Source organism: Leucoraja erinacea, chromosome 9 (assembly GCF_028641065.1).
Source record: "Leucoraja erinacea ecotype New England chromosome 9, Leri_hhj_1, whole genome shotgun sequence".
Classification (NCBI taxonomy): domain Eukaryota; kingdom Metazoa; phylum Chordata; class Chondrichthyes; order Rajiformes; family Rajidae; genus Leucoraja; species Leucoraja erinaceus.
The window spans coordinates 67,476,318-67,504,299 of NC_073385.1; the positions used below are offsets into that span (position 1 = coordinate 67,476,318).

Here is a 27,982-nt window from a genome sequence, read left to right on the forward strand (position 1 = left end):
GAGAATAGGTTGCAGGGAAAATTAGTGGGGGATTTGTATCTCTCCAATGAATAAACACATTTGATGGACCAAAATACCTCTATGTCACATTGATATATATATATATATATATATATGTTTTATTTTTTTAAACTGCAGTATGGATTAAAACTAAGCAAAATTTTAATTTTGTTTTTAACAAATGATACCTCCTTAATTTGGCATCACATGATTAACCTTTGTATAAGATGCAAGGATTCATATCCAGAGAGTATTCATGATGATAAGGGATATCCAATTACGGAATGGAGAGAATAACTTGAAGCAAAATGGCGACGGTAGCACATAGGAGAAAATATTAGCAAGCCTACCTGTCCGTTAAAGTTTTTTGTCTTCTCCATAAATTCCTCAGCCATCAGTAGAGCAGCCAGAAGTTTCTCTCCATCTATATAGAGAAATTGAAAATTAAAATAATCAATAAAAATGCTCAGTGAGGTGGATAGCCAAAGGAGGTCTCACTAATGTTCTCATCACCAGTCGCTTTACATTAAGGATCAAGGGTGGATCGAGGGGGGGGGCAGAAAGCTAGAAGAGATGCAAGGGTGGGACAAGCTGACAAGTGAGGAGGGAAAAGGGGGAAATGAGAGGGGAACATGGGACTCGGGAATGGGAGATGCATGTACAAAAGAAGAAAAGTGCACGGTGACTGGGTTAGTGAAGTAGGCGTTCATCAGTCAGGACATTGTGTCAGTTGTAAAATATGTTAGTGAGTCCTCAAGAATTATGTACAGTTTTAGTTGCCCTGCTACAGATCTCCATCGTTAAGCTGGAAAGAATGCAAAGAAGATTTACAAGAATATTGGCAAGACTATAGGGGCTGAGTTATATGGAGAGGTGGGTAGGTTAGGACTTTATTCCTTGGAACATAGAAGACTGAGGTGTGACTTCATAGAGGTGTACAAAATCATGAAGGGCGTGGATAATGTTAATGTACACAGTCTTTTTTTGTATCCGACACACGAGGGATAATTTAAAGTCAATAAAACTACAAACCCGCACGTCTTTGGTATGTAGGAGGAAACCAGAGTACCCTGAGAAAACCCACGTGGTCACAGGAGGAACGTACAAACTCCGCACAGTAAGCACCAGTAGTCAAGATCGAACCAGTGTCTCTCGCACTGTAAGGCAGCAACTCTACCGCTGCGCCACTGTTGCACTTAAGTTTAAGATGAGATGGGAAAGACTTAAATGGGACCGAAGGGGCATCTTCTTCATACAAAGGGTGGTAAGAATATGAATGATCGGCCTGAGAATGAGGCCAGTATAATAACATTTAAAAGCCATTTAGACAGGTACACAGATAGAAAAGGTTTAGAGGGATATGGGCCGAAAGTGGGCAAATAGGACTGGCATTTAATGGGCATCTTGGTCAGCATGGACAAGTTGGGCAGAAGACCTGTTTCCATACCGTGTTACTCTATGACTAAGAGCTGGAGTAGACCTAAAAAAACAATAGTTTAGCTTAAGTTTTGTTTTTGCTATTTGTCCAAAACATATAATAAATATATATTGGAAAAAAAATCTTGAAACAAAATGCATTCTACTACTGCCCCCTTTTTTAAAAAAAGGCAAAATCAACGATGATAACAAAAAATTAAAGTTCTGAAATTGAAATGATAGGAAAATAAAAAATATCAAATTTAGCATTTAAATCATTCTATACTTAGTACTTTGGCAATAATTCCAGCAGAAATGTATCCTCATGCAACAAATGCAATTTTTCAGAGCTTTTTAAAAAAAAATATATATTTTTAAACAACTGCCATGAATTTACCTTTGGACAAGTCAAAATCTTGGCCTATTTTTGCACTGCTAGAAAATCCAGACATCATCAGGCAATGCTCGATCAATGTTGCTCCATAGGCTTTAAAATGAAAGACAAGTGATGGTCAGGAAATTTCATCGATTTGAAGTCACCAGAAAAGCATTGCATTTTTCAAAATCTATTCTGAACGGCAGCTTTGATTCACTGTGACCTCAAGTATTGAAATAAACCAATAATGCTACTGACTGCAAGGAAATTTCATAAGAGACACCGTGACATGTGAATAGTTGGGAATGGATGGGTAGGCTGAAATTAAGCCTTTTCATTAAATACGGCCACTCAGTGGAAACATATCTGAAAATCTCTGTCCCATTACAAATATCAATAAACAAGAATTACAAGTGATAATTGGTTCAATGTTAAACTCCCTTTTTTCATAAACCTCCCTATTGACTAGCATCCTCCCCATTTCTGGTTCCATGTGCCATTCACCTTTCCATTAACAGCTCCTGATCACCTTTCTTAGTTGATCAGGTGATGCAGTTATTCACCCACACCTCCTCCAACCTCCCCTATTCTAGTTTGTGCTCTCGATGCAGCTTCCACCAAATGCAGACTCTGCAACCTCTTTGCCTGCACTCTAACTGCTGTGGTCATGCGGCTCTCCCGGTTGCCAGCCACCAATGACCCACACCCTCTTCTGTCCCTTTCTCTCTCCTCCTGTCTAACCTGGTCCTTTTTCATGCCCCTCCCTCCAACCTTACCCTGCAGTCTCAAACCACCGGTTTCCTTTCCTCCTCGCTTGCTCATCTCACACTGGATCCCAATCAGCTCCATTCAGTTCCATTTTTCACCTTCCTTGTCTATCTGCAGCCTTTAGTTCTCCACATCATCTCTCGGCCTCAGTTGCTATCTCCGCCTTTCCCTCCCGCAACTGCTTGTTATCTGCCAGTCAGTTCCCCTTGATATGTATCCACCTGTCGCTTGCTAGTTCTTGTTGCACACCTCCCCCCCGCCCGCACACACACATCCTTACACTGACTACTTTCACCCCTACTCTTTCATTTAGAGCCAAAACATTGACTGTCCATTTCCTGCCACAGATGCTGCTGACCCATTGTTCCCACAGTTGCTCCTGTTTTTTTTTGCTACAGATTCCTGCATCTGCAGTCTCTTTTGCAAGATGATCCTTTTACATTCCCCTCTTTCTTCATTCTTCTCCCTGTTTGCCTGCTTATTCAAAAACTGCTAAAATCTCCAACTTCGTCCACTTCTGCTAAAAGCTCTTTGGTATGTAATTTCTCCACATATACTTTTTGACCTTCTGAGTGTTTCCAAATATTGTCTTCTTAGATTTCCAGCCTTACAATATTTTAAAAGTGTATCAGTAATATTTACAACGGGTATATTTTCCTCAATTTTATTCCAGTTCTTTCAGTAATTTATCACTATTAAATATGTTGTATAACTAAAGGGGCTGTCCCACCGCGGCGACCTAATCCGAGAGTTCAGAAGAGTTTGCCCTCGACATACTCGCAGCATACTCGCAGCAGTTTCCGGTGGGCAGCGCGACTCTGGTCAGCAGCGGCCTAGGTCTTTGTAACTCTTTCCTTCATGCTCGAGAGGAGTCCCCGCGTCCTCGAGGCCTCTGGTAGATCGCGGCGTTTTTTTCAACATGCTGAAAAATGCCCGTGAGTAAAATAAGGTCACCATGGAAAAAATCTATATTTTTTTTACTCGTAGGTTTAGTCGAGGTAGGTCGTAATAGGTCGGCATGTTAATCGTAGGTAATCGAGGATAGTCGAAGGCAATCAAAGGTAGTCGAAGGTAGTCATAGATAGTCTTCAACATAGTCGAAGGGAGGTCGAAGGAGGTTGTCTTCACTCTCCACTATTCGGTGTCCAATTTTACCAAAGCTAGTTGAAGCTGGTCTTCAACATAGTCGAAGGAGGTCTTCAACATGACACTTTTTCAAATTCTCCTAAACTCTTCTAAACTCGCCAATTAGGTTGCCGCAGTGGGACAGGCCCTTTAAAATACCATAAAGAAATTCTTCAATTACCTAATGGTTAATTACCTTACTTACCCAGGTGGGGATTGAGAATTTTCTTAATTTGTTCTCCTTGTGGTGTATTCGCCAAAAATTCGGATAGCCTATGAAGAATTGGAAATGTCAGCGTTTATAAAAAGCTAGAATTGCGGCAATGTTAAAATTAAGGGGCAGAACTTAGGATGAGGTTGAGATCACCTGCCCTTGTACCATGTCATTTCTTTTTGTCAAAAAAACATTTGTAATGGTCTCAGGCAAGCTTTTTTACTGAGACCAGTTCCAGCACATCAGATGGACCGGGACAAATGAGCACAACTGGCCAACTGTACTCAGAAAATGGCTTTGTCAGGCAGTGCCTCGCTAGCCAACAGATGTGCTACTGAAAATAAACTTTTAACATATTTAAAAACATCAAGGAATTATTTTAAATAAATGTTAAAATACTGACTTTTTTAAAATAAAATGAATCCACATAGAATTATCTATTTGCTGGGAAATCTACAGAAATGTCTAGTACTCTACTGAATTCCACAGGGCTTCAATAATAGTAACACAAAAAAGAACCAGTGGTACAGGCAGCACTGCAGAAGGTATTGAATAAGAACAATTTATTTTCAGGGATCAAGTCAAAGGTCCAAATGTTACATTTAGTGTCAGTCATAGAATTATGCAGCAATAGACAATAGACAATAGGTGCAGGAGTAGGCCATTTGGCCCTTCGAGCCAGCACCGCCATTCAATGTGATCATGGCTGATCATCCCCAATCAATACCCCGTTCCTGCCTTCTCTCCATATCCCCTGATTCCGCTATTTTTAAAAGCCCCATCTAGCTCTCTCTTGAAAGCAATGATACAGGCCCTTCAGCCTAAATGATCCGTTCCAACCAAGTTAACTATCTGAGCAAGTTCTATTTAGCTGCATTGGCCTACACCCATCTAAACCTTTCCTATCCATGCACCTATCCAAATATCTTTTAAATGTAGTAATTGTGCCCATCTCTACTTCCCACGAATACTCTCTTGAACTTCTATAAATGTATGGCAGAGAGCATATGGACTGGTTGCATTGCAGCTGGTTCGGCAATTTAATCCCCCAGGAACGAAGGAGATTACAAAAAGTGGTGGACACTGCCTGGTCCATCATGGGTTCCGAGCCCCCACTCCCTCATCTTTACTAAGGACGTTCAGTCACTCTACACCTCCCCCCCCCCCCCCCCCCCCCCACCAGGAAGGCCTCCGTTTCTTCCTCGACTGCAGAACCATCCAATTTCCCTCTACTAACACTCTACTCCGCCTAGTGCAGCTGGTCCTCACCCTCAACATTTAGGCGGACACAGAGCAGTGAGGAATGTAGACCATGTGGTCCTTTTGCTTGGGTAGTTCACATCCCAGCAGTATGAACATTGACTTCTCCAATTTCAGGTAGTCCTTGCTTTCTCCCTCCATCCCCTCCCCTTCCCAGCTCTCTCCCAAGCCTACTATCTCCGCCTCTTCCTTTCTTCCCCCTTCCCCCCCCCCCCCCGACATCAGTTTGAAGAAGGGTCTCGACCCGAAACGGCGCCTATTTCCTTCTCTCCGTAGATGCTGCCTCACCCGCTGAGTTTCTCCAGCATTTTTGTCTACCTTCGATTTTTCCAGCACCTGCAGTTCTTTCTTAACGTTAATCCCTATTCTTTGTTTCCTGTCTGCCAACCAATTTTTTATCCATGTCAATACCCTACCCCCAATACCATGTGCTCTAATGTTGCCCACTAATCTCCTGTGTGGGACCTTATCAAAGATTTCTGAAAATCCAGATGCATTACATCCACTGGCTCTCCCTCATGCATTTTACTTGTCACATCCTCAAAAAATTCAGATTTGTCAAGCATGATTTCCCTTCGTAAATCCATGCTGACTTGGATCGATCCTGTTATCCAAATGCGTGGCTATTACATCCACAATCATAGACTTTTATTTTAGATCGTCAGTTTTGACTAATGTGCGCGATGACAGTACCTCTCCAGCGATAGCAAAGGCTCTGGTCCTTTTGCATTATCCACGGGATATCGTTCACGAACTGCTAATTTCACATCTAGTACCTCATTGGTGCGGAAACGCAAGAGATTTAGAATTGTGTATTCGCAGTCAGTGAGAACTATGTTACCCTGCAAATACATTGGTGCAAAATGTTAAGATTGAATTTTCAAGCAGAAATAGATGCAAATATATTTAAAACAATAAGATATAAGAACAGGACAACTTGTCAATTTGAAAATTGATGAACAAAAATCCTTGCACTCTGTCACTGTAAAAAGCAGAGGCAAACCAATGGAAATAAATACCAGGGTTTACTTGGCATCTTCTATTGTTTTGTTGGTCTCCAAGGCAACCAAAGATTTGCTAACCTGATCACAGAGAGTGGTGAATCTCTGGAATTCTCTGCCACAGAAGGTAGTTGAGGCCAGTTCATTGGCTATATTTAAGAGGGAGTTAGATGTGGTCCTTGTGGCTAAAGGGATCAGGGGGTATGGAGAGAAGGCGCGTACGGGATACTGAGTTGGATGATCAGCCATGATCATATTGAATAGCGGTGCAGGCTCGAAGGGCCGAATGGCCTTCTCCTGCACCTATTTTCTATGTTTCTATGTTTCTATCTCTAGAATCTCTGTTATTGCATTCAGAAATTTATTTTCATACATGGCATTCCTATTTTTCCCTTCCACATAATTTTATTTTGCACTTATTTATGTTAAGCTTCATAGCATAGTATGTATAATAGTCGAAGAGGTGCTGGATATGTATGAAAATAGATACATCTTCAGGCCTGATCAGGACAAAATAGAAAGCTACAGAAAAAATTGTGGGAGTCCAGGCTGAGATACACAACTTATCATTAGCTACAGGTGAAGTGCCAGATGACTGGAGGGTGGCTAATGGTGTGCCTTTATTTAAGAACTGCGGAGAGAAAAAGCTGGGAGATAGTGTCTCACAAATTTGATTACATTTTTTAAGAAGTAAGCAAGGAGGTTGATGAGGGCACGGCTGTAAAAAGTAGTCTAATGGAAGGTCTTTGATAAGGTTCCTCATGGCAGACTGCTCTGGAAGGTTAGATCGCATGAGATTCAGTGAGAGCTTGTTATCCAGACAGTTAGAAAAAGGTTTGACAGTAGGAAGAAAAAAACAATTTCCTACAAATAGTACATTAATCTTTGCGTTATTAAATTGGCACATAAATAATTGATTGCTTACAAATAAAATAGGAAAGTAAGGTTACTGAGGCAAACAATGAAGTTATGAGCCAAGGAAAAAGTTGCAAAATAATATCTTCTATTTATTACTAAAACTCTGTTCTTGACCGGTTTTGTCGATCTGTGCTGCGATTTCCGAGAGAACGCCGCCACCCACGGCCGTCATTTTTGACCACCTCACCCCCTTCCGCCGCATGTGTGCCGGGGATTTTTCCCGTCGATGAAATATGACAGAGATATTAATGATTCTACAAAATTCCCCATTCTCTTTGCTGCTCCAGCTGGTGGGATGGGGGAGGGACTATAAAACCAGGAAGTGGCGTGCCCCAATCAGTCTCTACAACATGGAGGTCTGAGCTCTGAATGACTGAACAAATGTCGACACAGCTGTGAGTAAGTACCCTTAATTTGGTTTGAAAATGAAAATATGGTTATGGTTAGTTTGAAGGAAAAAAGAACTGCCTGCAAATGGTTGTTTGGGGGGTTTGGGTTCTCTCTCTCTCTCTCCCCCCCCCCCCCCCCCCTCCCCATATTTCTCCTCTCCCCCCTCTCTTTCTCTCCCCCCTCTCCTCTTTCCCCCCCTCTCTCCTCTCCACCCCTCCCCCCTCCTCTCTCCGCCCCCTCTCCCTCCTCCTCTCCCTCCCTCTCCTCCCCCCCCCCCTCCCCTCCTCTCCCCCCCCCCCCCTTATCCACTTCCTCCCCACCCCCCCTCCTACCCCCCCCCTCCTCCCCCCCCCTCTCCCCCTCTCCTCTTCCTCTCCTCCCCCCCCCTCCCCTCTTCCCCTCTCCCTCTCCCCCCTCCTCTCTCCTCCCCCCCCCACCCCCCTCCCCTAAACCCCCTCCCCTCCACACCCCCTACCCTCTTCCCCTCCACCCTCCCTCCCCCTCTCTGCTCCCCACCTCTCTCCCCTCACCCCCCTCTCAGCACCCCCTCTCTCCCCCTCACTCTCACCCTCTCCCTCTCTCTCTCGTCTCTGCCCCTTCTCTCTCTCTGCCCTCACTCTCTACACCCGCACCCCCCCCCCCCCCCCTCTCTAGATGTGACTGCAAGTTGGGGGCTATGCATCAGTAGATAGGGTGCTTATGGGGTAAAAGGAGCAAATTAGTAATATTAATATAATATCAAGGGGGGGTAATTAGCGTGAGTGCGAGGGGGGGGGGGGATAGTTAGTGTGTGTGACGCTGCATGCCGCCTCCCCCCCCCCCCCCACAACCGCATGTTGGGGGAACAGACCCAACGGGTCTGCATTTGGTCTAGTATAATTCTAAAATTCTAGAAAATTTGAAGCTGAAGAATAATACATGCATAAATGCAATTTTCATTGGCAAAAATAGCCCGGACAGGGCATTTAGAAGGTACTAAGAAAATAATTCCGGTTAAAATGGAAACTATGCCAACCACCCACTTTTATTCGATCTTGTGTGGAAAATTTTATCCTCTTTGACAAACGTTTAAAGAGATTCTAGGTGCATCCCAAGTTCAATAACAAACATAAAAGATGAATATTCTATCCATTCTTCCTGGGCACTTGTTTCCATGAAGAAAATACGTTTAGTACTGCTGACCACTCAAAGCAGTCAAAAATAATTTAATGACATTTCTTGTGAAAGCAAAGTGAATTTTTCTTGTAACTTACTCGGTCATATAGTTCAACAATTAAATGGTACGCTGCTTGATCAGACCCAAACTGAAAGTCCACAATTCTATCCACACCAAGTTGCTTCATGTAGATCAATCTTCGTGACTTTAGATGTTTACGACACTGCAATCAAATCAAAAATCGCATCAGTTTTAATGTAAATTTGACGTCTGCTGACAAGCTGGCCGAGTGGTTAAGGCGATGCTAACCCATTGTTGTTTGCTCACGTGGGTTCAAATCCCATCTTCATCGGGCCGGCGCTATTTTAACTGACAAATACTTCCCCCATTCTTTACTTTTTTTTCTTTTTTTAATTTATTTATTAGTACAATAAGTTACAGTAGTACACACCACATATATCTTATTACATTTGTTGTACCCCTTCATTTTTTGAGCTTATACTCAAATTCTGGAAAAACGCTCCTATACCAACAATAAATATGTGGATTTCAAATACGTTCGAAACATTACACCTGGAAGATATGAGACTCCTCCTTGCAGGCAAAGCAGACCACTTCCAAAAGAAGTGGTCTGCATTTATTGACTTACTACAAGTATAAGGTGCAACAGTAATTTAAAAAATAAATGGTGCCAGGATCTGGTAACTAGCACGACTCTTTCTCACTTTCCTTACTTCCTTTATTTCTATCTTTCTTTACTCTTTTTTTGGGTGTATTCATGTCTTTTTTATTTTTTGAGCACACAAAATAAAAGCTTTTCACTGTTTCTCGGTAGCCGAGACATTAATAAACTAAACTCATCAAACTATCTATTGACCAGGTTTGAGACACATGGAAGGAAAGACTTCTTTATTCCAATTGAATCATCAGAACCCAAGAAGCAAGGGCAAATTCTGCACCTTCATAAAATTCCAGGGTACGCACAGAAACATAGATATACAATTTGCATTTTAAGAATCTATTAGGGAGTAACGTAGAAGCATTTCATGATTATTTTCACCTTCATTGCAAAGCCAGAGGGCATCATATTTTTTGGCCATTCGAACTCTGTTGTATGGATCCGGATGCCAGATTCTAGCAAAAGAACAGCTTTTGATTCTGGCCTGTGACGATACGTAAAAAATAGAGAGAACACAAACAAACAAATTTAATGTATTATGAGATGATAAATTAACATATTTCTCTCTTAACTCTAGCATACAATTCTAGTTGTATATCTTTATTGTCATTTCCTGAGTATTCACATACCCAGAGGAAACAAAAAAACGTTGCTCAACCAGTGTCCATTCAGTGTGCATTAAAAAATAAATAGAAATAAAAATACATATATCATGAACAAATTAACACTCTACTAAACATCAACAGGCGTTCCGATCGGCAGCGGCACGACAGTGGCTCTGCTGCAGTGTATCCAGGTTGGTTAGTTGAATCTTAAACCAAATACTAAATTATTTGAACTTGGATAATAGGATTTTAACATTATATTCCTTTTGTCCAGATCAATAGAAAGCACGTTCTAACGTACATGGGAAGCCAACATATTTGCATTTGAAACTCGTTCAAATCAGATGCACAAAACAAATATAAAACTAAAGAAATAAGTTGATTGCTAAGCAGTGAAATACTTCTCTGTACAGTTCTATTGTGTTTACAATAATCTTTCTGCAACAGTTGACACAGTAATATGGCCTAGATCATGGTGCCTGTGCCATGTATATTTCACCCAGAGGGCCTCTCACGAGCACAATGTATTTGGGATTGTAGATGAGGCACTTGTTCTAATTTGGTGCTGAATTCAAGAGCCAATTCCCTTATCTAAGTGCACACCTCTGTACAAGTGGGTGAAGTTGAGTAGTGAAACTAATCCAAACAGATTCTGCTTCACAGATTTTAAATTCAAGATCTCTGCGTTTGTTGTACATGTGCAGAACTCCAAGAGTTGCTTCCATTTAGCAACAAGAATCCACACTATTGATTGCGGCACCAGCCTGAAACAGAGTACTCGACCAGGAATTGAAACTGACATTGCCAGCGCTCTCTTCTTTGATTGTGCCTTGATGCAGGAGCACGTATACTATCAAGTAGACTGCAGTGGCTGAAATCAGGAAGGTTGGCAAGATCAAATTAAGCTTTCAAGGGCATGGGAAGTTGCTATGGAAAATAATGCCATTCAGCTGGAAAGAATACAGAAAAGATTTATGATAATGTTGCCAGGACTCGTGGGCCTGAGTGACAGGAACAGGGTGGGCAGGTTAGGACTTTGTTCATTGGAGTACAGAAGGTTGAGGGGTGATCTTATAAAGATGTATAAAATCATGGGGGGAACAGACACTTAAGGGCCTGTCCCACTTACGCGACTTTTTCGGCGACTGCTGGCACCCACCATAGGTCGCCGAAAATTTTCAACATGTTGAAAATTCAGCGGCGACCAGAAAGACGCCGCGACTCTATGGGTGACTAGGAGACTATTCACGACCATACAGGTGACACCCTGGCGACATGTCGCGGGGTGAAGCCTGTATGGTCGTGAGTAGTCGCCCAAAGAGTCGTACCTTGTTCTGGTTGCCGCTGGATTTTCAACATGTTGAAAATTTTCGGCGACCTGTAACGACCTATGACGGGTGCCGGCAATCAGCGAAAAAGTCGCGTAAGTGGAACAGGCCTTATTATCTTTTTCCTAGGGTAGGGGAATCGAGAACTAAAGGGCATAGGTGAGAAGGGAAAGATTTAATAGGAACCTGAAGGGTAACTTGTTCACACAGCGGGTGGTAGTTATATGGAACAAGCTGTCAGAGGAAATAATTGAGTAGGAAAGTGTTGATGTGGGTTTAAACCGAAGACAGAAAAAGCTGGAAGAGGGGTCTCGATCCGAAACGTCACCCATTCCTTTTCTCCAGAGATGCTGTCTGACCCGCTGAGTTACTCCAGCCTTTTGTGTCTATCTTCAGAGGAAATAATTGAGACAGGTATAATAACAATATTTAAAAGGTACACGGATAGGAAAGGTTTGGAGCGATATAGACCAGGCACTGGCTCCTGGGACTTGCTTTGATGGGGCATCTTGGTCACAAGGATGAGTTGGGCCAAAGAGTCTGTTTCCATGTTGTATGACTCTGGCATTCCCGGTGAAAAGAATTGACACATGAAAAGATACACATCCAAAATTGAGGGGTATAGATGAGGTAGATAGTAAGAAACTTACTCCATAACAGAGATGTCCAAAACTGGAGGCCAAAGGTAGACAATAAGGGGCAGAAGGTTTAGAAGGCTTCGAGGAAGATTTTTTTAACTGCCTGAGGGATTGTTGGAGACAGAGACTCATCAAAATATTTAATGTTATCGAAATAAGCACTTAAGCAAAGGTATAGAAAGCTAAGGACTACGTTCAGGTAAATGGGGTTTATATGGATGGGAGATTGATGCTGGACATGAACATGGTGGGTCAAAGGACCTAGTTCTGTGCTGTGTGATTTCATAACTCTATTACAGTATTTAAATCAGATTAGATGTGCTACAAAATACATTTCAACAGATATACTTCAACAGATGCACAAACCACTATCAAACTCACTTCTGAAGTCGGATAAGATACGTCTTGTTGTCCACATCGTACACATTGTTTACCCTCATTCCTAGTAAGCTAAAGGAAACAAATGTTATTTACTTTAAGAAAGAAAAATAGATAAACAAAAAAAACATGACAATTATATCAAGCTGAGAGTCAATTTTATTTTCAGAGGATGTTAAAAAATGAATACCTCAATAATAGCATTCATATACATTTACTGAAACTATGCATAAAGATATGTTTTAAGTTGCTTTTAATTTAATCAGATGAAAAAAAAGCTTGACACTTGTAACTTGAAGAGTTATGTTTAGGCATTAGCATAGAAATCGAAACATAGAAACATAGAAAATAGGTGCAGGAGTAGGCCATTCAGCATTTCGAACCTGCACCGCCATTCAATACAATCATGGCTGATCATCCAACTCGGTATCTGCCTTCTCGCCATACCCCCTGATCCCTTTAGCCACAAGGGCCACACCTAACTCCCTCTTAAATATTGCCATTGAACAGGCCTCAACTACTTTCTGTGGCAGAGAATTCCACAGATTCACCACTCTCTGTGTGAATTTTTTTTTTCTCATCTCGGTCCTAAAAGACTTCCCCCTTATCCTTAAACTGTGACCCCTTGTTCTGGACTTCTCCAACATCGGGAACAATCTTCCTGCATCTAGCCTGTCCAACGCCTTAAGAATTTTGTACGTTTTTATAAGATCCCCCCTCAATCTTCTAAATTCTAGCGAGTGAGTACAAGCCGAGTCTATCCAGTCTTTCTTCATATGGAAGTCCTGCCATCCCAGGAATCAGTCTGGTGAACCTTCTCTGTACTCCCTCTATGGCAAGAATGTATTTCCTCAGATTAGGAGACCAAAACTGTACGCAATACTCCAGGTGTGGTCTCACCAAGGCCCTGGACAACTGCAGTAGAACCTCCCTGCTCCTATACTCAAATCCTCTTGCTATGAATGCCCACATACTATTCGCTTTCTTCACTGCCTGCTGCATCTGCATGCCTACTTTCAATGACTGGTGTACCATGACACCCAGGTCTCGCTGCAGCTCCCCTTTTCCTAATCATTCAGGCTACTATTCATATAATAGTCTACTTTCCTGTTTTTGCCACCAAAGTGGATAACCTCACATTTATCCACATTATACTGCATCTGCCATGCATTTGCCCACTCACCCAACCTATCCAAGTCACCTTGCAGCCTCCTAGCATCCTCCTCGCAGCTAACACTGCCCCCCAGCTTCGTGTCATCTGCAAACTTGGAGATGTTGCATTCAATTCCCTCGTCCAAATCATTAAAATATATTGTAAATAGCTGGGGTCCCAGCACTGAGCCTTGCGGCACCTCACTAGTCACTGCCTGCCATTCTGAAAAGGACCGGTTTACTCCTACTCTTTGCTTCCTGTCTGCCAGCCAGTTCTCTATCCACATCAATACTGATCCCCCAATACCGTGTGTTTTAAGTTTGCATACTAATCTCTTATGTGGGACCTTGTCGAAAGCCTTCTGAAAGTCCAGATATAACACATCCACTGGTTCTCCCTTATCCACCCTACTAGTTACATCCTCGAAAAATTCTATAAGATTCATCAGACATGACCCGACCCGAAACGATTCGTCAGACCCTTCGGTCTTGACCCGAAACGTTGCCTATTTCCTTCGCTCCATAGATGCTGCCTCACCCACTGAGTTTCTCCAGCATTAGTGTCTACCTTCGATTTTCCAACATCTGCAGTTCCTTCTTAAACAGCTATTAGTATTTGGGTTTTTTGTCGCAAGTACCAACATACAATGAAAAACCCTGTGCGTGATCCAATAAATCATACTATAAATCACACCGATTAAGTAAACATGAACCTTGATTTCAGATACACACAAGGTTAATGAACAAATTGGACTTTTTCACCTGGAATGTCTCAATTACAATGAAGAGTTCTCTCTTAGAGACATAAGAGACTGCAGATGCTGGAATCGAGTAAAAAATAAAGTGCTGGAGGAACTCAGCAGGGCAGGCATGTGGGTCCAAATACTAGATGATCTGCTGAGTTCCTCTAGCACTATTGTTTTTCTGCTCGAGAGTTCTCTCTTATTGTTTTTAACCTAATAAAAGTTGCAAAATTCCATCAAACCAGGATGGCTCAGATACAAATTGGAAAAGTGACTTGATTATAAGAATTGAATTTCATCAAACTGTGGAAATTGTATGTCACCATCATGACTTTATTTTTGGAAAGCTCAATAGATTGGGGGGAATGAGAAATTGCCTGATCTGCTCTGCTAACAATGAGAATTCATTGGAAAACCTTGAAATCTCAGCAAGCACAAAAAGCTGCATTCAGATAGTGCCTTCCTCATTAACAAGATGCACCAAAATTGTAATCAATTAATTATTTTGAAGTTCAGATATAGATTTTATTTCAGAGAACAAATTTAGTTGTGCACAGGCAAGTTCCAGAATTGACAGAAATGGAATCACTTAACCATTCTGATGAAGGATCTGAAATGTCAACTCTGTTTCACCCACAATATTGTTCGAGCTGCTATTTCTGCATTTATTTATGGCAATAATTTGATATTTACCAGTCATGATCATAACATTTGTCGGTAGGATACAGGAAGAAATCCCTTCTTTCTTTGGGCCTTGCTTATTTATCTTAAATTGACATCTCGTCATTCATTAATCTAATTAATTATCCAATGTTAAATAACCTACTACACCCCTACCCACACACAACTGCCCCCTATCTCCCCCACATTTCCCCTTTTTATAAACCCCTTTCCTCACTTCCTTCTCCCCTCCCCCCACTACTTTCCTCCAGCTTTGCAATTTGCACTCTTCAATCCTGTCTCATCCCTTCTGCTTTTATCTCTGCAGTTGGTTCCGACCATCTGCCTATCAAAAATCCCCCTCACTTGTGTCCACCTATGACCTGCCACTCTTTGTCCCCTCTTCAAGCTTTCTTCTCCCGCCCAACAATCAGTCTGAAGAAGGATCTCGCCCGCATCACATATCCATGTTATCCAGAGGTGCTGTATGCCTCCCTGTTCAGCATCTATCTATCTATACATAACTAAAGCTCTGATCTTGTGTTCTTCCGGTTTGCGCGTTTTTTCTATTTACGCAAAAACGGTATGCGAGAGCGCTACGATTTTTCGCCAGCTCACTCGCCGTTCGCCTGTGCTACGAGTGCAACAAGTTTCGTTCCGATTGGTGCTATATTGTACAAGTTAGCGAGGTTTGAAAATCGTAAAAACCGTGCGTGCGCAGATCGATCTTCTCTCCTGACAGTCACGCCGCGCGGATTTTTCTCTGTTCCTGTCACTCCCCGGGACGGTCGCCCGTTCCTGCGCCATCGCGTCTTTGCTGGAGCTGAGGGGGACCGGCGGAGGTATTCAACCCGACACAATTTTCGGAGGGACTGGAAGCGGCGCGGCGATGTAGCCAAACGGAAAGCGGTGAATATGATTCCAGCAGAGGAGAGCGTCCAGCGCCCGCTGTGTCCCAAAAGCGCCATCGTCACGCCCCGCAGCTCCAGGCTTCTGCCCCCTCCCCCATGGCTTTACACCCGTTTTTTCTCTGAGCTCTCCCCCCCTAACCCCCCCCACCCCCACACCTCAGCCAGCATGGCCGTAGCTGCTGGTGCTTCAGGGCCGATCTGAGACTGGCACTGAGGGCACTGAGGGCATCGATGGCTGATGCTCTTCTGGGGCACGCAAGAAGGGAGAGGAGTGGCAACCTCGAAATCCTGGGGTGGGAGACAGGAGAGGGGATAGGAGGAGGGGAGTGGGGAGGAGAGAGAGTCGAAGGGATCCTGTGACTGGGGTTAGGGAGGAGCGGTGAGGAGGATTGGGGGAGGAGGGGGGATAGAAGGAGGGAGAGTGGGGGAGGAGGGGGGATAGAGGAAGAGGAGAGAGGAGGAGTGGGGAGGTGGAGGGGGAGGCGGTAGGGAGGGCAGTGGGGGACGTGAGGAGGGATAGTGGGGGGGGGGGTAGGGGGAGGTGAGGAGTGGGGGGAGGGAGGGGTAGGGAGGGGGGGAGGAGGGGGGAGGGAGAGTGACTGAGGGTAGGGGAGAGGAGAGTGAGAGAGAGGTGATGGAGGGATTGGGGAGGGGAGGAGAGGAGAGGGGGAAAGAGAGGGAGGGCAAATAGGAGGGGGAGGGAGGGCTAGGGGTGATGGGAAATGAGCTGGCCTGTGCAGTTGGGGGGGGGTGAGTGGTGGAAGGGGTAGGGAGGGAGAGGGGGTAAGTGGGGGAGGTGAGGAGAGAGGAGGGGGAATAGAGGGAGGAGGAGGGGATGGGGGAGGTAGGGAGTGGGGAACGGGAGAGTGAGGGAGGTAGGGAGTGGGGAATAGAGGGAGAAGGAAGGCACTGGGGAGGTCAGGAGGGGGATAGAGGAGGTCAGTAGGGGATGGGTAGGGAAGGGAGAGGAGTTATAGAGGGTGAGGGAGTGACTAAGGGTAGGGGAAAGGGGAGGGAGAGGCGAGGGAGGGATTGGGGAGGAGGAGAGGGGAAAGAAGAGAGAGGGTGAAGAGGATAGGGAGGGAGTGCTGGGGGATGAGGGTAAATGAGCCATGCCTGCGCAGTTCGGGGCGATGCGTGAGTGGCACAATATTGCATTAGGGGGACAGGTTGCATTGGGGGAATGGGTGAGTGGTGGAATCTTGCATTGGGTAACGGGTTGCGTTGGGGGACCCAACGGGTCCCACTTAGTCTAGTTCCATCTAAATGTCATAATTGCCCCACTGCTACACTAAGGAGTTAGCCGAATTTTGATTCTGACCCGAACCAATAATCAAAAAAGTCCCAGTTAAGTTCTGAAACAAACATTAACTGTTTTTAGCCTCACATATACTGAGTGTTAGCTGCATTTTCTGTTTTATTTCTTTAACGTCCACTGATTGTGAGACAAACGTACACCTTAAATGTACAGATATTAGTGAAAATTATAGTTGGATATTAGTGGAAATCATTTTATTTGTTTTTGTAAGATTTCTATTTACAAAAAGATTTGGAAATATTTCTGGAAACAAGTCATTCAATAGCGGCCCGGTGCAATCCTAAGGTTGCAGGCATTTCACCCAAATGGATTGATGCGAACATGGGTGCATTTTGGGGGGGCGGGGGATAGTTCAGGCTTCAGTCTGCAGAAGGGTCCCGACCTCCACAGCCGCTGCCTGGCCCGTTGAGCCCCTCCAGCACTCGGTGTACCATGGAGTAGGAAGGAACTGCAGATGTTGGATTAAACCGAAGTTATACACATAAATGCTGGAGTGACTCAGCGGGAAGTCTGAAGAAGGGTCACCCATTCCTGCTCTCCAGAGATGCCGCCTGTCCCGCTGAGTTACCCCAGCATTTTGTGTCTGTCTGCGTGGAGTTAAAGCCCGATTTCCTCCCTCCTTCCCCTGTGTGACTGACATGAGGGCCCGGGATCCCGGACACGTTCAAACCTCCTTGTAACGTCCACACGTTAAATCTCCAGCAGCTGGTTGTGACCGGGGGGGGGGGGGGGGGGGGGGGGGGGGGGGAGCTTGATCAGGTACCTCTGTAGCTCCGAGATGATGACTCGGACATCAACGGTGTTGAACCGCGACTTCATCTTCCCTCAACTCGGGCTCGAACCGTCTCTGCGCGGTCGCCCCGCTGCTCTGCGCCTGCGCCAACCCCGTACGGGGCCCCGCAGCGGCTCAAGCTCAGTATCCGAATCGCGAATGTCGAAATACAGCCCCATGCTCAGCTCAGCTCAGAACTTTTACATGGTTGCGCCTTTTCTAGTGTCATACTTCCTCAATGGTCACGTTAAGGCATCTGTAAACTTCCAAGAAAACGAAAAAAATCGCTACAGAGAAGGCGGCCGTTTCGTTTGATCCATAGTATCCGTTCCTAACGAAGCAAAGCAATGTAGACATCCCAGTTAAGTAAGTAAGTAAGTTTATTGGCCAAGTATAGGGTGATTTCACGAAAGGTCACTGGAGCGTAGATCCGGCATTTCACCCAAATGGATTGAGGCGAACATGGGTGCATTTTGGGGGGCGGGGGATAGTTCAGGCTTCAGTCTGCAGAAGGGTCCCGACCTCCACGTGACCGCAAAATTCAACTGGAGGACATGCGTCACTTCCGGTACATGTTAGTGAATGGGAAAACACGCACTTTCACACCCGTTAAAAACATCGAAAACGGACAGTTTTTGATCTGCAATTTACTGTGCCAGTCGGGGTGACCGTGAGGCACAGCTACCTAAATTTACAGTCCAAAAGAAAGATAGAAACTAAGGTAAATTCAAGAGGGAGCTGAAGGTGCAAAAACAGCGGAAGTGCTTAGTGGACATTTGTCGTGGAGATTTAGAGATCCAAAATATCGGGAATTATTGCGTTTGCTCGCTGCATTTCATCAAAAGTAAGGCATTATTGACTTTTTTAATCTTTATTCATTTGTTATATGAAAAGTTTTAAAAGTGAAAATTGCAAAATCACCCATGGTTCTCAGGTGGGTTTTAATATGCAAAATGAAAACGCTTCTGAAGCTACATTTACCATTTAAATAATCGTAAACTATCAATGCGTTTTGAAATAAAGCATCTCAAGCATCTATAGCTGCGACCAAATCTGCTTTAATACTCTCTTCTTGTTGCACGTGCATGGCGTTCTTGTGCACATTGTTTATCCTGCTCACAGTGGGTGCCCAATCAGGGTTGTTCACATCATTCCATGCTGCAGGCTTGTCTGTTTTTAAATAAATAAGTAGTTTGGGTGATTGTGCAGGCATTAAACAAGAAACATTGAGAAATATATTTTGGCAAATAATAAAATGTCCTGATTTTGTCCAACTAACAGCTGACAATTATCCCATTCCTTAGCTTGCATCTGAGTAAAATTTATTTCAAAACGCATTGATAGTTTACGATTATTTAAATGGTAAATGTAGCTTCAGAAGCGTTTTCATTTTGCATGTTAAAACCCACCTGAGAACCATGGGCAATTTTACTGACGGATTTTTCACTTTTAAAACTTTTCATATAACAAATGAATAAAGATAAAATAGTAAATAATGCCTTACTTTTGATGAAATGCAGCGAGTAAACGCAATAATTCTCAATATTTTGGATCTTTAAATCTCCACGACAAATGTCCGCTAAGCACTTCCACTGTTTTTGCACCTTCAGCTCCCTCTTGAATTTACCTTAGTTTCTATCTTTCTTTTGGACTGTAAATTTAGGTAGCTGTGCCTCACGGTCACCCCGACTGGCACAGTAAATTGCAGCTCAAAAACTGGTCGTTTTCGATGTTTTTAACGGGTGTGAAAGTGCGTGTATTCCCATTCACTAACATGTACCGGAAGTGACGCATGTCCTCCAGTTGAATTTTGCGGTCACGTGGGTGCGGATCTACGCTCCAGTGACCTTTCGTGAAATCACCCTATTCACATACAAGGAATTTGCCTTGGTGCTCCACCCACAAGTAACTCTCCCACTCTCCATCAGATCATTATAGCATGTGCCACTCAAGTTTTTGTCCAAATGGAAAAATGACGAGTGTTCTTTTACCAACTCCATTTCAGGCAATGACTTATTGACTACTTTCTCAGTCTGAAAAGGAATCCCGACCCGAAATGTCACCTGTTCATTTTCTCCAGAGATGATGCCTGAGTTACTCCAGCATTATGTGTCTATTTTGATATAAACAGGCAACTGTAGTCCTTGTTTTTTTTAATTTATACCCATTATAAACTTCAACTAAAGAACTGAGTCTATGTGCCAGTGATGATATGCAAGTAAACTATTTATTGTACAAGTACTTGTGTATATGACAATAAATTCAACTTGTTTAAGTGTTGATTCATGTGAAATAGCATCCATAATGTTTTTTGTAAAAAAAATCATTTATATAGAGCAAATGTCCAAATACTTATTATGCTTTTGGGGAGATTGACAGTAAGATCTAATTTTCTTAGGCACATTTTTGATAGTAGCTGTACCAAATTGTACAGTAATTATGAAAATTCCCTTCTTCCTACAATCTGCTATTAAATATATTTTTGGAACTCATCAGCAAGCAATGAGGCAATTGTATCTTGTGAGGTACAAAGCACAGAGAGCAGGAAAGTTCCTCCCATTTATGTAATCGAAAAGAAAGAGACTAGATGCTGGAAATATGAAATAAAAACAGAAATAGTGCTGGACTAGCTCAGTGGCTCAAGCAGCTGGATGACATGGATAGGTGCTGTTCTGGATCAGGACCCTTCTTCAGACTCTACTCTAGTACTTTGTATCTTTTTTTTGTACTCCAGAAATGTTGCCTGACCTGCTGAGATATTCCAGCACTTTGTGTCTTTTTACTGAACCAGTAACTGTGGCTCCTGGTTTCTAAATAAAGACATTGTAGCGGCGCCTGCTGGCGCACGCAAGTATCGAACCCAGCGTTCAGAAGCAGCGGGCACGTGACCTGACGAGGGGCCGGGTTTTCGCAAGGTTTCGCATTTGCGTGGCAGTTGTTCGACTGTGGTCAGTCGCATGAGCATAGACCTGTTGACTAAGGAGCGAGTTATTAATATAGATCGTTCTAAGAACTTGGTCGTCGTCTCTGCATCCGCTAAATTGGTGACCCCGACTTGTCTAGCCGTCGTTAGACCGGGACCATGCAGGAGGACTACGTTCCCGCAGAATCGGCCGGCACGAGACAGAGCTCACCGGGTTTCAAGCTGCCCATGTTTTGGCCGGATCAACCGCAAGTTTGGTTCGCCCATGTAGAGGCACAGTTTCATCTGCACAGTTTCATCTGTAGCAGATGAGACGATGTATTTCCACGTAGTGGGGGCTCTACCACAGGACTGTGCCTCGAGGATGCTGCCGTACATAAGAGACCCGCCAGCGACGAGGGTTTGAAGACTCTCCTGTTACACACCTTCAGGCTCAGCCGCCGAGACAGGGTAGCGAAGATCCTTCACATGGCCGTCCACCATTATGGCAAAGATATTGGCCCCGACTGTGTTTGTTGTTCGAGCAACTTTGTTTAATGCTCGCAGGGGCCGACTTCAGCGATCCCCAGCACCTCGAGGAGTGAGACGACGAGTTATGGACCACCAGATGGCGGGACGTTTGCTTCTTTACCCGCCCCGCTGCCACGGCTAGGGTGCAGCCTAGAAGACATCAGGAAGAAGGTGAGGACTCGCCCAGCACCGAAGAATTGTTGCTGCAGCTAGAGGGGTATAGCAGAGGCCGTTGATGTTATTATCATCTCCGTTACGGTGTGGAAGCCTGAAGATGCCAAAGCCCCTGCTCGTTTCAGGGAAATGCCTCAGCCAATCGCCCATAGAGGCGAACGCGATCGGCCTGAACGAAGGCCTCGACATCCATGATCGCCAACTCTGGCCACTGTTTCCTGGTCGACTCTGGTGCCATAACAGCATCCTGCCGCCGACCGCCAGAGATACCCGCATCGGTAAGGTAGGACCCGTCCTCTCGGCTGTTAACGGGAGCGACATTCGAACTTATGGTACGCGGACCCTGGACTTAAATTTCTACTCCCACCCATATAGGTGGAAGTTTACTGTTGCTGACGTCACCCAGCCGATATTGGGGGCCAATTTCCTGTGCGCGTTCTCCCTGCTAGATGTGCGGGGCGGGCGGATGGTCCCGTTGTCGGACCTGTGCCCTGCTGAGCCGCGTAAACCTTTAACGTCCCAACAGCAACTCGACGAGGTAGCTGAGATACAGCAACCTTTCGCAGCCCTTTTGGCCGAATTCCCAGGGTTGCTCACGCCCCGCTTCGACGGGGCTGCACCACGTCATGGCGTGGTCCACCACATTCCCACCGAGGGCCTACCTGTACACGCCCGCGCGCGCCGTCTCCCGCCTGATAAACTGCGTATCGCACAAGGCGAATTCCAGCTTATGGAAGACATGGGGATTGTCCGGCGGTCGGATAGCCCTTGGGCTTCCCCTCTGCATATGGTGCCCAAATCATCCGGGGGCTGGAGGCCTTGTGGTGATTACAGGCGTTTAAACGCGGTACCCAGCAGATCGGTACCCAGTCCCGAACATCCAAGATTTCTCGGCTCATTTGGAGGGCGCTACCTTCTTTTTGCAGGTCGACCTGATCCGACAGGTATAATCAGATCCCAGTCCACCCCGACGACGTCGCTAAGATGGCCACCATCACCCCTTTTGGCCTTTTCGAATGGCGAAGAATGCCTTTTGGCCTGAAGAACACCACTCAAGCGTTCCAAAGGTTAATGGATCAGGTCGGGCGGGGTTTGACGTTCATATTCATCTACCTCGTTGATATTCTGGTAGCCAACGGTTTGCAGGTTGAACATGTTAGGCACCTTCGCCGACTTTTCGAGCGGTTGCATAAGCACGGCTTGGTGATCAACCCTGCGAAGTGCCAGTTTGGGTTGCGCTCCATCTCCTTTTTAGGTCACAGGGTAACCCACCAAGGCACCCAACCGCTGCCTGAGAAGGTCGACGCAATCCGTCGTTTCCCGAGGCCACTGTCCATCAAGGGCCTGCAGGAATTCATCGGTATGGTAATTTTTTACCACCGATTCGTTCCATCAGTGGCAGCCGTTATACGACCGTTGTTTCAATGTCTAGCAGGCAAGCCCAAGGATCTGGTCTGGTCCGATGAGGCAAGCGTAGCTTTCGAGGGGGCTATGACCGTACTGGCCCCCATGCTGGTACACCCGAGGGCATCCGCCCCCACGGCTCTCACCATTGACGCTTAGGACGTCGTGGTGGGCGCTGTCCTCGAGCAGCGGTTAGGTAACCGCTGGCAGCCGCTGGCGTTTTTCAGCAGGCAGCTGCGGGTCCTGGAGATTAAGTACAGCGCTTTCGATCGGGAGTTCCTCGCGCTCTATCTAGCGATCAGACATTTCCGTTACTTCCTCGAGGGCCGCGCGTTCACCGCATTCACGGACCACAAGCCGCTCACGTTTGCGTTGAATAAAGTAACCGACCCATGGTCCGCCAGGCAACAGCGGCACCTCACCTACATATCTGAATTCACGTCTGACATTCGGCATGTGGCGGGGAAGCTGAACGTTGTGGCTGACGCGCTATCCCGTCCGACTGGCCCTGCGGTTTCCGTTTTAAACCTCGGAGTGGATTATGCTGAGCTGGCAGCGGCTCAAAGGGCTGATGCCGGCATGGCGGATTACCGCAAGGCCGAATCGTGACTCAAACTAGCAGAGGTGCCTTGTGGCGCCGGGGGCGTGCGACTCATTGTGATGTTTCCACAGGTAGGGCCCACCCGATCGTCCCTGTTGCCTGTTCACAGCCTAGCCCACCCGTCCATTCACGCCACCTCTGCCCTGGTAGCTTCCAAGTTTGTCTGGCACGGGTTCCGAAAACAGGTCGCCGCATAGGCCCCTGTATCCCCTGTCAGACTTCTAAGGTGCAAAGACATGTGTGCCCGCCAGTGCAGGATTTTGTGGTCCCCAACGGCAGGTTTCTGCACATTCATGTTGACCTGGTGCCCAGTTTGTGCGGGGCCACGCACTTGCTCGCTATTGTGGATAGGTTCACCAGGTGGGTGGTGGCGATACCGTTGACTGATACCTCCGCTGAGGCTTGTGCCCGCGCTATTGTCTCCAATTGGATCGCTCGTTTTAGGGTCCCTTCCGATATCACTACCGATCATGTGGCTCAGTTCACGTCCTCCCTGTGGTGTGATAAGGCGCAGTTGTACGGCGTGAAGCTGCACCAGACCACTGCGTATCATCCGGAGTCGAACGGTTTAGTCGAGCGGGTCCACAGACACCTTAAATCGGCGTTGAAGGCCCGGCTCACCGGCCCCGATTGGGTTGACCAGTTGCCCTGGGTTCTCCTAGGCATCAGAACTACGCCTAAGGAAGACCTGGACACCTCCTCGGCCGAGCTGGTTTATGGCTCGGTTTTGTGGGTACCTGGGGATTTTTTAACCGCCACACGCGATCAGGAGTTCCCAGCTTCGTCGGTGCCAGCTGACCTTCGCGAGCAGGTGCGCGCACTGGTCCCGGTTCCCACCTCCAGACATGGGTCAGCCGCGGTGCATGTGCCTTCTATGTTACAGGATTGTGCTTATGTTTCCTTCGTAGGGATGCTTGCCGTTACAGCGGGTGTACGAAGTACCGGTTAGAGACTGGTACCTCGATGTTCACGTTGGACATGGGTGGCAGGGAGGAGTTCATTTCCGTCAGCCGCCTTAAGGAGCCTACGTGGACGAGGATAGCTCGGTGACTATGGTAACTCCGCAGCGTAGAGGGCGTCCGCCGGTCGTTTTGCCGCCCTCTGCACCTGTTACCCCTGGTTTTGTTTCACCGGTCCCCGTTGTTACACCTGTCCCTCGTTCGCGGTTAGCGCGCCTCTCCGGTTCTGTTTTGCCGGCCCATAATGTTACGCTCGTCCCACGTTCTCGGACTATGCGTTCTGGTTGAACAGTCCGGTTACCCGTGCATTTTCATACCTTCGGTTTCTGGGGGGGGGGGGCATGTAGCTGCGCCTACTGGCGCATGTAAGTATCGAACCCAGCGTTCGGAAGCCGTGGGCATGTGACCCGGGAGGGGCCGGGGTTTTCTCGCGGTTTCGCTTTCGCGCGTCAGTTGTTCGACTGACCACCGTTGTGGCTGGTCACGTGTGCATAGACCTGTTGACTAAGGAGCGAGTTATTAATAAAGATCGTTCTAAGAACTTGGTCGTTGTCTCTGCATCCGCTAAAACATAAACTATTGAACATTGCCTGACATTGCTCTTAATCACACTCTGTATTACTTCCCTTCATGTTTGTTTCATCCAGACTGATACTGCATCTTAAGCTTCTGACCTGATGCCATTCTTCACCATTGTAGTGATTTAATCTGTCACAATTTTATGTTTTATTTCAGATTTCCAAATGTAGCTTGGTGCAAAACTCCGCTGCCAGTGATCTCATTGAACTAATCACCTCACATCTATCTACCCATATCTTGCTCCTCTTCATTTCTCTCGTTGGCCATCTGTTTCCCATTTGTGCATCAGTAAATACATAATCAGTACATTTGAAAGAGAGAAAAAAAACTGAACCATGTTTCCATAGGCCTTATGAAGTCCAGACTACTGTCAGCGCAGTTTTGATAATGAATTATTTGTTAACATTCATTATGTCCATCCCAAATAATTCCACTTACATTATAGGATACAGTTTCACTGTCCTTCTGATTAATTTTACTAATTGAATGCCTCCCCTCGGCTAACAATGAACGATTCTACATTTCCTTATCATCGTCTGCTTTGATCTGTCATTTTCACACCTTACCCTTCCATATAGCTAGACTCTCTCTCTCCCTTGACTCTCAGTCTGAAGAAGGGTCTTGACCCGAAACGTCACCCATTCCTTCTCTCCAGAGATGCTGCCTGTCCCACTGAGGTACTCCAGCATTTTGTGTCTATCATCTGCAGTTCCTTCCAAGGAAGGCTTAATTTGACACCATAACCAGCGAGCTACACAGAAATAAATCTTGAATTATGGATGTTTAAACTGTAAATGTTCTATTTTGGATTATTGTCAAATTCCTTAAAAGGCAACTAAAATTAAAAAAAGTTGCAAATGGTTCTTTTAAAATATTGGTTACATCATCCAGCAACATTTTTTTTTTGTTGCTTTTGTCAGCAGAATGTTATTCCAACTAGCAACTCAAAGCTAGTATGTTTTTGGATACCTTTGGTGGTTGTTCAGTGCTGTATTGGTTTTGGCAGATAGTCAAACGTGAACCCAGTGATTAATGATGAAGGAACAAGTGACCCTTCAGTGCTTCTCAAATGAAGGGATAACCTTGAGATATATAAATAGATCAGAGCAACCTCAACTTAAAAAGGGAGTGACAATGCCATGAAAAAATAAACAGTGGTTGAAACTGAAAATCTCCAGGAAACCCACGTACACAAACTATAAAGTAGGACTGGCAGATAGATTTCTCATCTGTTTTTAAGCATCATTTGAAACTAATCTAATCCAGGATGGTAGATTTATTGAACACAGGGAATCTGAAGGAAATACAAAGGCGCAACCAAAAGATGCCAGCCCATTTCACACTGAGCAACTTACTGATATCTAAAGGTGAGATGTTATTTTTATGTTCATGGTAGAGATTGAAAACAAAATCAATTGTGGACTAACATTAGCATTCACCCTCTTGCTCTCATCACTCTTAATGGAATGGTTGAAAAATCATAAAGATCTTCTGTAAAGCTGTAGCCATGGAGTTGTACTGTGTGGAAACAGGCCCTTCAACCCAACTTGCCCACACACAACAACATGTCCCATCTACACTTGTCCCACCTATCTGCATTTGGCCTGTATTCCTCTAAACCTAACCTATCCATGTACCTGTCTACTGGCCAATAATCAGCAGAAACAAAGAACTGCAGATGCTGGTTAATACTCAAAAGGACACAAAGTCTGAAGGAAGGTCTCAACCCGAGACATCACCTATCCATGTTCTCCAGGGATGCTGCCTGACCCGCTGAGTTACTCCAGCATTTTGTGTCCTTTTGTCCAATAATCAGCCAGCCTGGAAAAAAGGAATAGGTGACGTATTGGGTCGAGACCCTTCTTCAGACATCACATATTCCTTTTTTCCAGAGATGCTGCGTAGTGCTGAGTTACTCCAGCTTTTTGTGTCTATCTTCAGTTTAATCCAACATCTGCAATTCCTTCCTACACATCAGCCTGCCTGATCGCACTTTCCATTTTTTGGTTACCTCAAGTCTAGTTTTCAACTCCTCCTCCCGTTGATGTTCACTGCAACAGGCGCCAACACCTGGCATACAGACTCAGTGTGTAGGAAAGAACTGCAGATGCTGGTTTAAATCAAATGTACACAAAATGCTGGAATAACTCAGTGGGACAGTCAGCATCTCTGGAGGGAAGGAATGGGTGACGTTTCAGGTCAAAACCCTTCAGACTATCCCGCTGAGTTACTCCATACAGAATCAGTGGGTTGTTTCTATACATTATGTACTTAACCGGGGATTGTATTTATGTATGGCAATAATCTTACTGATCTGTATGCAAAAAAGAATCATACGGTACCTTGGAACATATGATAATAAAGGAACCATAGAACATTGGTTTAATTGATGTGATGCCAGCAGGGTGACCAGTGAAGGGAGTGATCATATAATTTGTATCAGAGAATCATCTGCATTTTGAACTTCGGAGTTGCATCAGAGACAGGAAGATTACTTATGCTCCTTTCGCCTCCACATTCAGTTATTTATTCCACAAAAAGTTCAAATTTTCAAAGGGACTGGCACCATTGTATTTGTATGGCTACTGCCTTACAGCGCCAGCGACCCGGGTTCGATCCTGACTATGGGTGCTTGTCTGTACAGAGTTTGTTCGTTCTCCCTGTGACCAGCGTGGGTTTTCTCCAAGATCTTCGGTTTCCTCCCATGCTCCAAAGACATACATGTTTATAGGTTAATTGGCTTGGTATCAATGTAAAATTGTCCCTAGTGTGTGCAGGATAGTGTTAGTGTGCGGGGATCGCTGATCGGTGCGGACTCCGTGGGTTGTAGGGCGTGTTTCCGCGTTGTATCTCTAAACTAAGAAAACTATTTTGGGACTAAAATTATGGAAGCCTGGACTAAGTTAAATCCCCGTGATAGTTGATTAATATTAATTTAGCACATTAAATAATCCAGCATAAAAAATGATATCAGAAGTAATGACCATGAAACTACTAGATTCCCTTAAAAGTCAAACTATGTCA

The 27,982-nt window shown here is 45.1% G+C and overlaps 1 protein-coding gene across 2 annotated transcripts in view; it reads right to left on the reverse strand.

Annotated features, from left to right (window-relative positions):
* LOC129700534 (ribosome quality control complex subunit NEMF-like) overlaps positions 1–17,959 on the reverse strand; it is a 63,649-nt gene extending 45,690 nt beyond the window's left edge. For both annotated transcript variants that reach the window (XM_055641116.1, XM_055641117.1), the window contains exons 1-8: positions 17,800–17,959; positions 12,256–12,324; positions 9,685–9,787; positions 8,722–8,847; positions 5,853–6,001; positions 3,891–3,958; positions 1,814–1,903; positions 351–424 (exon numbers count right to left, since the gene is read on the reverse strand). In XM_055641116.1, coding sequence (XP_055497091.1) covers positions 351–424; positions 1,814–1,903; positions 3,891–3,958; positions 5,853–6,001; positions 8,722–8,847; positions 9,685–9,787; positions 12,256–12,324; positions 17,800–17,855 — 735 coding nt within the window. In that variant the 5' untranslated portion in view covers positions 17,856–17,959. The remainder of the gene's footprint in view (positions 1–350; positions 425–1,813; positions 1,904–3,890; positions 3,959–5,852; positions 6,002–8,721; positions 8,848–9,684; positions 9,788–12,255; positions 12,325–17,799) is intronic.
* Between the last annotated feature and the right edge of the window lie 10,023 nt (positions 17,960–27,982).